This window comes from Rhopalosiphum padi, chromosome 4, assembly GCF_020882245.1.
Source record: "Rhopalosiphum padi isolate XX-2018 chromosome 4, ASM2088224v1, whole genome shotgun sequence".
Classification (NCBI taxonomy): Eukaryota; Metazoa; Arthropoda; class Insecta; order Hemiptera; family Aphididae; genus Rhopalosiphum; species Rhopalosiphum padi.
Window position 1 is genome coordinate 14504866 of NC_083600.1, and position 10634 is coordinate 14515499.

Here is a 10634-nt window from a genome sequence, read left to right on the forward strand (position 1 = left end):
TGTAAATTTTATTATGTTACTATCAAACGCTGCAATCAAGTAAGTCCACGCACAATGATTCTGCTTCTTAAACCAATTTTTAACTCGATAAACAATGAATAAAGCAGCAATGGAAACAATCAGGAGTTATATGTATATAAAATGATTAATTTACTTTACCTCAACACTATAATAGTTTTATAAAATGTTAAAATTATTTGTATTCAAACTTACTAGCTAGAAAAACTACCTGCGAGGAGTAGGGAGAATCCACGTTCTGGAGTTGCTACACTAACTGGACAACTAATGGAGTGCTACAGCATAGGAATTTTGTTTTTATATACATTATTAATCCAAATAAAAAGTAATCACATTTTGTGTAATAAACTTTAGTGATCACATTACAAGAAGGTCACTGCCAGAAGATTTAGTGTGGAAGCAGTCCACTGACCAAAAAAGGTGTAAAATAAAATAAATTTCTCTTATACCATGGAAAACAATATCAACAATTATTTGGAACCTTAACAATGTTTTTTTTTTTAATTTTACAACCAATGCAATTTTGCCTTTAATAAAAAGTATACCATTATTTTTAAATTTTCATACTATTTTATCCCATTTAGTTTTCCAGATTAAAAAAAAATAAATAAATCTTATAACTAATAACGTTAAGTGATTTTTACTTACTTACAGTTATTTTAACTACAATAATAATTATTTGTATCTTTAAATTCAGATGGTATTTCTTATTTATATTAATTTTGTACACAATGTGCATTTATTATATTACAAGAATTTGAATGGTTCTATACTTTCCTACATTTTGGTTGATGAAAATATTGTTATAAATTAATAATTATTAACGATGGGTATGCTTTGTTCGTATTCATTATAATAAATAATAGATCCTATAAGAGATGCAAAAATAATTAAAATGCAAACCTTTTAACTGAAACCCTTATAAACAATTGATGTATTATTTATGTTTAACAAAAACCAACAGATTATTAAAGAAATTAGTAAAATTAATTGATGAAAATTCAATCCTTGCCAACAATTATTTTTGATTATTTTAATTACTAAAATATTTAAAATTATTATTAGATGTATAATGTAGTATTAAATCATATAGGTATATTATTAATATAAATTTAATAAAAATTAAGAAATGTTGACTACATATAATCTTTGTACATTTTAACCACCATTATTATATCATGCTTAACATTTGTCATAATGTAATAATAAAAATAATAATCTCATTAACACTAACACCATTTATAATGTACGTATTCCTCAAAAATTTAATAAAAATGTAGATAACCTGTTTCCTTACTTTTTATATTTAGAAATTTGAATAGAATATTCATAAAATATAAATTTCCTAAATAATTATAGATCTATAAAATATTTCATTTAAATAAAGCAGTTAGTTGATTTTATTTCTTAACAAATGTAATTACAGTAACGTGGGTAGTATATGTTATCTAGGTATTCAATTTAAAATAAGATTATTATTTAATTATATTGTATTATTATTATGTATTTCAAAGTGATTCAATTATATAAACCATTTTTATACTAAATACACATTATATAGCAAATAAATATATTTGCACAATATATAGAATTTTAATTACTTTTTGGGTACATCATATTGCCATATTATATTTTTTAAATTATATTTCCATTGAGACTCAATAGTTGTAATTCTATAGATTTTTAAAAACTAGTATGGTAGTAGACAAAGTTATTAAAAGTAAACCATTTAAAAAAAACTTCATAAATCCATGTACAATGACCAATTCAAAATAGAATTGAACACTACAAAAATATCACAGATAAATGTAAAAAAAAATAAAAACATATAATTGAATAGTAAAATTATTTTTATTTATTGACTTTCATATTTCATGTTGTGTTATAATAGAAGTGATGAAACTGCAATAAAAAAAAAAAAAAATGCTTTGGCATTAGGAATATTTAAAATTTTGAAAACAGTTTTGGTTCACATTTTGAATAAACTAGAATGATTAAATCAAGTTAAAATTATTGAGATCCACCACGGAGACGCAACACCAAGTGAAGGGTAGATTCTTTTTGGATGTTGTAGTCAGACAATGTGCGTCCATCTTCGAGTTGTTTTCCGGCAAAGATCAAACGTTGTTGGTCTGGTGGAATACCTTCTTTGTCTTGGATCTTGGCCTTAACATTTTCAATGGAATCAGAAGATTCTACTTCCAATGTTATGGTTTTTCCAGTGAGGGTCTTTACGAAGATTTGCATACCACCACGGAGACGCAATACCAAGTGAAGGGTAGATTCTTTTTGGATGTTGTAGTCAGACAATGTGCGTCCATCTTCGAGTTGCTTTCCGGCAAAGATCAAACGTTGTTGGTCTGGTGGAATACCTTCTTTGTCTTGGATCTTGGCCTTAACATTTTCAATGGAATCAGAAGATTCTACTTCCAATGTTATGGTTTTTCCAGTGAGGGTCTTTACGAAGATTTGCATACCACCACGGAGACGCAATACCAAGTGAAGGGTAGATTCTTTTTGGATGTTGTAGTCAGACAATGTGCGTCCATCTTCGAGTTGCTTTCCGGCAAAGATCAAACGTTGTTGGTCTGGTGGGATACCTTCTTTGTCTTGGATCTTGGCCTTAACATTTTCAATAGAATCAGAAGATTCTACTTCCAATGTAATGGTTTTTCCAGTGAGGGTCTTTACGAAGATTTGCATACCACCACGGAGACGCAATACCAAGTGAAGGGTAGATTCTTTTTGAATGTTGTAGTCTGATAGTGTGCGTCCATCTTCGAGTTGCTTTCCGGCAAAGATCAAACGTTGTTGGTCTGGTGGGATACCTTCTTTGTCTTGGATCTTGGCCTTAACATTTTCAATGGAATCAGAAGATTCTACTTCCAATGTTATGGTTTTTCCAGTGAGGGTCTTTACGAAGATTTGCATACCACCACGGAGACGCAATACCAAGTGAAGGGTAGATTCTTTTTGGATGTTGTAGTCTGATAGTGTGCGTCCATCTTCGAGTTGCTTACCGGCAAAGATCAAACGTTGTTGGTCTGGTGGGATACCTTCTTTGTCTTGGATCTTGGCCTTAACATTTTCAATAGAATCAGAAGATTCTACTTCCAATGTTATGGTTTTTCCAGTGAGGGTCTTTACGAAGATTTGCATACCACCACGGAGACGCAATACCAAGTGAAGGGTAGATTCTTTTTGGATGTTGTAGTCTGATAGTGTGCGTCCATCTTCGAGTTGCTTACCGGCAAAGATCAAACGTTGTTGGTCTGGTGGGATACCTTCTTTGTCTTGGATCTTGGCCTTAACATTTTCAATAGAATCAGAAGATTCTACTTCCAATGTAATGGTTTTTCCAGTGAGGGTCTTTACAAAGATTTGCATACCACCACGGAGACGCAATACCAAGTGAAGGGTAGATTCTTTTTGGATGTTATAGTCAGACAATGTGCGTCCATCTTCGAGTTGCTTTCCAGCAAAGATCAAACGTTGTTGGTCTGGTGGAATACCTTCTTTGTCTTGGATCTTAGCTTTTACATTTTCAATTGAATCCGATGACTCAACCTCCAAAGTGATAGTTTTACCTGTCAATGTCTTGACAAAGATCTGCATGTTGAATCTGAAAACAAAATACAAGTTATTATAAATTAATTAATAACATTTTATAAATCTAAAATATTGTAATAAATAATTTATTTGGATACTGATCATTAACTTTTTAATACAAATGCAAAATTTAAGAATGTACAACACTAGCCATTGAATTTTAACTCACAATAGTCCATAATATATTCATACAAGAATTAATTTTAAAACATATCAAGAGTACAAACATTCTAACAGCTGACATTCTTAAGGATTAAGTTTTCTTTGTTTGAGAACTAAAGCATTTTTTACTAAGGTTCAGTTATAATTTATGTTAATTATCGCCTAACACACATATTATATTACAATATTATAAGTGCATTAATGCACTTCATAAATTTACACTCATTAGTTCGCATTTGGTTTTGTTTAATATTAGTGAATCTGGTTAGCGATTTATTGTTCAACTTAAAAGTAATAAATTAATTTGTGTTGTTATTGTACCTATTATATATTTATACTTAACTTAAAAATTAAAATAATGTTAATACAGACATATCAACATAAATTGTTGTTCTCGGTGTTGTCATAATTAATTAATTTAAAGAACAAGTCAATTCACTCCTAACCTTTAAAATGATTATTAAACTAAATTTGTACGCACTAAATATTAATTTTGGTTATGCATTATATTTAAAAAGTAAAGACAAACACGTATGGCTATCATCTGAACTTTGAACTGTCTATACAAAGTAGTTACCTCTCAAACAGTGTTAATTTGGCTCCCGTATAATACAATTTAAAATTAATAAAAACTAATTTGTAGCATAAAATTAGATAAATTAACAAATCAAACTTGATATTATTACTAACGTTAAAACAATTTTCATATATGATATATCACCTAGGTAATAACAAAAAAAAAAGTGAACTACCTAAGCCTAATTTATGCCCTTCACTGTTATTTATTTAATACATATGAATAAATACAAATCATAATAAGAATGCAAGTGACAATAATCAAAAACAAATTAATCGAATTAGTTGTTTTGTAGTTTTTAAAATAATGATGACGTAAGTAGATCTAGAACAATAGAATGAATAAAACAAAACAAATTTCGATTTCCCAAGATTGGGCAACAAAATAATATACCAACAGCCGGAACAGGGAATATCGGAAGCTTAATGTAACAGAAACAGATTGATCGAAAATTAAATGACGCCATTAACATGGGCGCGGTCAATGGACAAAGGGCTCTCAAACAAAGCACACGTAGGTCGAAATACGGTCAACATTTTAACGGTCGGAAATGATGAGAAATCGATGGACACAAAGAAAGAAAGAAAATTTATTGCCATTATCACAACAACGACGAGCGTTAGCCGCGAGACTGTAGTCAGCCATATTTATTACGTCGTAGACGACGTTGCCCGTTTGACGGGATCGCGGACGAACACAAAAAAACGCTCAAAAACAGAGCTCCAAATACACTAAACGTTAGAAAAATGGAAAATAAATTATACTTACATTCAAAAATAATAACTAGAATCAAATACAAATAGAATCACGGACTTCTTGTTATAATGCGCTGAAATGTAAAAACGATTTGGATCGATCTCCGGAGCAAACAAGTGTTGAGAGTGCGGCGGACAAAAAACTATTGAACAGTATGAGCGCCGATCGACGAAACGAAAACTCCAAGATGGCATCCGCTGGGAACGGGGTTATTGCGCAGCAAAATCGTCGACCAACCACAATCGTCCACGTTGGCACAGCTGTTGTGTGCTTCGCGTGGCGGAGGGTGGTGGTCATGGAACAATCGAGGACAGCGTTACCGTTCCGTTGTGGTTCTGTGCTTTCTCACGGACGTCACAGTCGTCACAGATTAGTGCTTCAAACCCCCCCCCCCCCCACACCACCAAAAACCTTTGTTAGGCCGCGAGACAAAGAACCGTCTAGAATTTTCTACGCCGTAAATTATTATATTATTATGTTTTTAATGTTTTTATATACTCGTTTTATACGACCTTTGCCGAACACGAGTCATGCATTCATGATTCATGCCTTCTAGATTATTCACCAGTATCAGTATTTAGTGCATTACATTGCTGCACTTTTGTTATCTTAATACATTAATTATTATACGACGCAATCATAATAATTCATAGGTGTTATGGTTAATATTGCATGCAAGAACGACGTTGTATTATATGTATAGTTATTACGTCTTTTGATTACCAACTTATTTTTATAGGTCTTAAATAGTACGCAACTGGTGTAAGAAACCATAATAATTCATAACATGAATCTACAAACATATAGGTACAAATCATGCATTTCGGTATTTCACAAACCCGTAAGTCCGTGTCAGTGCCTACCAGCCCATCGCGTATAGTCGGCATAGGTAATGGCCCCTATATATTGTTCATGCCCTATGGTAACTACATGTCTACATAATAATTTTAAATGTATATTGCATATGAGATATGATTGGTTATACCTAATTTTTATAGATATTTTCAAACGTAATGCAAGGGCGCGATAATATTATAAGACAAGTGGCATCACGATTTGAGAATTATGTTAAATAATAAATCGTGATTGGCATCGAACTTCTACCTGTTTCGTTGATTATATGAATTACATTTAGCCTCTACTCTCGTATAATTCGTAACTTGGGACAAGTTATTTCTGATCGGTCACATTTTTAATAAGTGATCAAACTTAGGCGTTAGGCCACTGATTTGTTATAATAATTTCAGTATCAACGTATTGTGAATATATGTTATATTATGTGTGGAATTAATGGATATAAAGTTTTTTTTCCGATATCTCTGACCTATGCAACGACTATAACTGCTATACTTTCGTAAAATTTATTTTGACTTGCAGTTTTCGTTATATCTTTAAAGTATTTCCACTAGTTGTCAGTGATATTTAAACATAATATTATATATATATTTTTTTTTTATAGTATTTGAGTAATATTTCGGCGGTTGACACACTGCCATCGAGTACCTACACGGTTTTACTTAGTTTATCGGCAAAATTGATTTGGTTTTTATTTATAGATATAATATTGTATACGGTATACCTATAATCTATATATTATATATAAATATAGAGGTACTTCGATTTAAAATTATTTAGAAACCGTGCATAATCGAACATCCGTGTTTAACGTTGAATGTTGCTAATTTTACATTCTACATTTTTATATTGTACATCATGCAATTATATAAGTTTCTATAATATTTATCAGTGAAATTCGATTTCACAAAAAAAATATGAATTGAATTGCAGGTAAAAAAAATTATAATTCGAAATCTTAATATACGTCTTTTGGTAAAAAAAACTTTATCGACAAATATTTTTTTCAGGTCAACATTAAAATAATTAGTCAATGATGAAATTAATGTTTTACCTACATTACGATTAATATGTCTTCGATCGAGTTTAAACGTTTATATTTTTTATGTTTCTATGTTTTTCAAAGTAAAACTAGGTTTTTTGATATTAATTAACTGATTGCCGATTGGGTTTACTAATAGCACATATTATTTGTAGCCTTGTGGCCTGTGGGTTACAATTCTATGTACTATATTTTTATTACACACGCATTTTAGACGGGTAGAGTCAGAGTGGTCAAGGATGAAAAATAACTAATAAGTGAATAATAGGATGACGATAGAAATTACTATGGATCACGAATCGTGATAGTTTGAAAGATTTGGTAGAAACATATAAAAGGCCAAAGTCCTGTCAAATACAAAAAAAGCATGTTTTTATTTATAACTATAAGTTGGTAGTAATTTTATTATTTATTATTAATTACTTTCGTAATATTATTATGATAGGAAATGTAAAGAATGCAATGCATCTATTTTGGAAACGCGGAATGAAAATATATTGCGCAGCGAAATCATCGAAAAACTTGTAACTACGTAGCCACTAGCCAGAGCTTTTGTATGCTTTGGGGCGTGGTGGGTGTTTGGTGGTCATGAAAATGATATTTTTATTCCATTAACTTTACCTCTATTTTTTTTAAAGTTTATATTATTTATTATTTAATATGAAATTACTTTTTTTAAATAAAATATCTAAAAAATTGTATTTTCATAAATTTAATAAATTATAGATGTTTGATCAACTGAACTAATAAAAATTGCTATTAAAATAATAATAAAAATAATTAATAAATATAATAGATAGCTAAATCTACATAAAATATAATTAATAATTAATAAAAATGGATAAAAATTCCGCAATAAAAATGATACATTTGGTAAAAAACATTTGATCTCTGATTAAAATTAAAAATTAGATATTATTTTAAATTAAATAATGTAATATAAAATTATTAAATAGTAAACTTAAAAAAAATAGGGGGAAATGTCCGCAATTCACAAATTGTATACTTTGCCCAGGGGCCAGGGTAAAAAATATGCTAGATCCGGCCCTGCGAACAAACCTACCGAAAATTAATTTAGCTTAAGAAAATAATTTGCCACCTTCAAAATGTGCTGTCTTTGTGACTTGGTCAGTACGTACTGCATTAGCAGCGGTAAGCCGGTAAATTGTGTCAGGCTAGTCATCATGACATAATTTTAGTTATTACTGTTATTAGTTATAATATTATACATACGTGTATCGTGTATGCTATATTATTATAGGTACAAATATACAATGAGAATTTTAATTACTAAACAGCATTTTTTCGGTGAATGTTTGTATAGAATTTTATTTTTTAAATTATTTGACATTTTATATAAAAGAAAATAGAATTAGGGATCAAAATAATTACTTTGTAATTTGTGTGGCGTAGTATGCGTACGTAGAAGTATAAATAATAACAATATGCAAATAATTATAGTCACAAAGATGCCGTGTATTTATATACACGCTCGTCACCAACTGAAAATGAATAATTTATTAAAAAAATATACAGTCATAGACCATAGTACAATGACCTCATCGTCACAAGTAGAGACATGGGTACGGGTCGTGTTATTATTATACAGAAAAGTACGTCGCACGGGGGTCGTAGTACATAATATTAATAGTATAGGTACATAGTATATTATGACGATTTGGCATTTAAATAGACAACACGTCAAAGTCGTCAACACTATAACAGCAATAAAATATAAACTAGTCAACGACGAGTAAATATAACTTGTTCTTACACGTGTTGACACGTCGATATTAGTTATTATATATATATAAATTGCGAGGTCAAAAGCGATAACTGAATAAGGAATGAGCTTTAGCCTATAGTCAATAAGTATAATACTATATTACTATAGTTAAATCATTAAAACATACGTCAAAAAATATTTGAATAAATTATTTTGTTATGTAAATCCAATCAAAATAACAAATTTAATATCGGTATGGTATCGGTATTGTAACTCAATACGTTCATATTTTAAACTTTAAATTGTGTAATTATTAAATTATACAAAAATTTAGTATATGTTTATTGTTTATAATGTTCAAATTGTTCAATTACGCATGGGTGGATAGCAATGTTATTTTATTGTAGAATAAATGTTTAAAAATCAAACATAAAAATTGCACAAAATATCCTACACAACAATACCACACAAAGTTAATTGCTTGGCTTTGGAACCTCAACAGTTATTCTTTTACGCAGTCAGAATAGTTAGAACAAACGATTAAGTATGCATGAATAATTTTATCAAAAAAGCTTCCACCCTATAACATAAAGATCGAACGCATAAAATCAATTTTGTATGACTAATTTATATTATATAAAAAAAATATATGTTATCGTTCACATAATTAACGAAATTATAATTATTTTAAATATCTTAAACAATATTAAATATATAATTTAATTAATTCTAAAATAGTCGTGTATATAGTAAAACTTGTTTTAGAATAATGAAATATACTCAAAAACCCTCTTATATTATGTACCACATAATATTGTCAACGCCACTTCAATCACCCTCATCAGTCATCAATCATCATTATGGCATTATAAATTTATTCTCGAGAAATTAAATATATTAACCAATAATCCTTTCCAGTTTTCCACCTATCCTCAGTGGCGTGGCAACTGGCAAGCGTATTTCAAACCAAAATACAATACTAATTTGGAATTTTTATTATAGCACGTAGGTCATACATTCATACACAATTTAATATAAAAATACTATGATAATTATTAATTATTGGTACATTTATCCACACAAATTTTAATTTCTAAATTCAAGATAAATGTCTAGAGCTAATCAATTGCATTAAACAAATTTCGTTTGTACGCCACTGCCCACTGCCTCTCCCTGTTGGCTGTCACTAATAATTATATTGATGAACTTTCACTCTTTTTCAAAAATGTAATAAACACCCTAATTTTCTTTCTAACCATAATCATTACAATAATCATATTAAAATAATAAACTTCTCATAGCGACATAGCCTAAAATCTAATGACATCTAATTTGAACAATATTACTTATCCGAAATTATTAAATCTCAAAAATGTGTTGAGTTCTGAAATATGTACAAATATTATTGGATATTTCTATCTATGAAGATAACTTTTAGTTATAGTCTATTGCATTATGTACATAAACAGATTGAAAACCACTAAATTATTAGCAAGAACGAGAAAAAAATACATATTCTAAATAAATGAATAATTAATGGTCAGACGCTAGTACGCTATTAATATTCTATAGTTATTTTCTCCTAAATTTGATGAAAATGGTACGAAATATTTGTTGTTTGAGTATTTCTATGTTGTAATAAATTATTTAAATTTGTTATCATAATTCATGATATATTTTCTTATAATAAATATCTGTCACTTATCTTATGTTTAACGGCATAACGCTATAAAGCAGCACGAGCAGGCTATTGGCTGATATCTATTGTTATTAATATCTAAATATTTAATAATAACTTACCATAATAGGTACCTACTAAATTATAAACGATGTAACTATAATTATACTTATAATCAATTTCAATCAAATTATATATTTTACTGTACGTT

The 10634-nt window shown here is 29.2% G+C and overlaps 1 protein-coding gene across 1 annotated transcript; it reads right to left on the minus strand.

Annotated features, from left to right (window-relative positions):
• Positions 1 to 1850: 1850 nt before the first annotated feature.
• LOC132928185 (polyubiquitin-F) lies at positions 1851 to 5295 on the minus strand. Its single transcript, XM_060992664.1, has 2 exons — positions 5135 to 5295; positions 1851 to 3640 (listed from the first exon to the last, which is right to left on the minus strand). The coding sequence occupies exon 2, from the start codon at positions 3631 to 3633 to the stop codon at positions 2029 to 2031; it is 1605 nt and encodes a 534-aa protein (XP_060848647.1). The 5' UTR covers positions 3634 to 3640; positions 5135 to 5295; the 3' UTR covers positions 1851 to 2028.
• Positions 5296 to 10634: the final 5339 nt, after the last annotated feature.

Excerpts from the sequence above, each read along its gene's own strand:
- LOC132928185 (XM_060992664.1), bottom strand. The coding sequence starts at position 3,633 with ATGCAGATCTTTGTCAAGACATTGACAGGTAAAACTATCACTTTGGAG.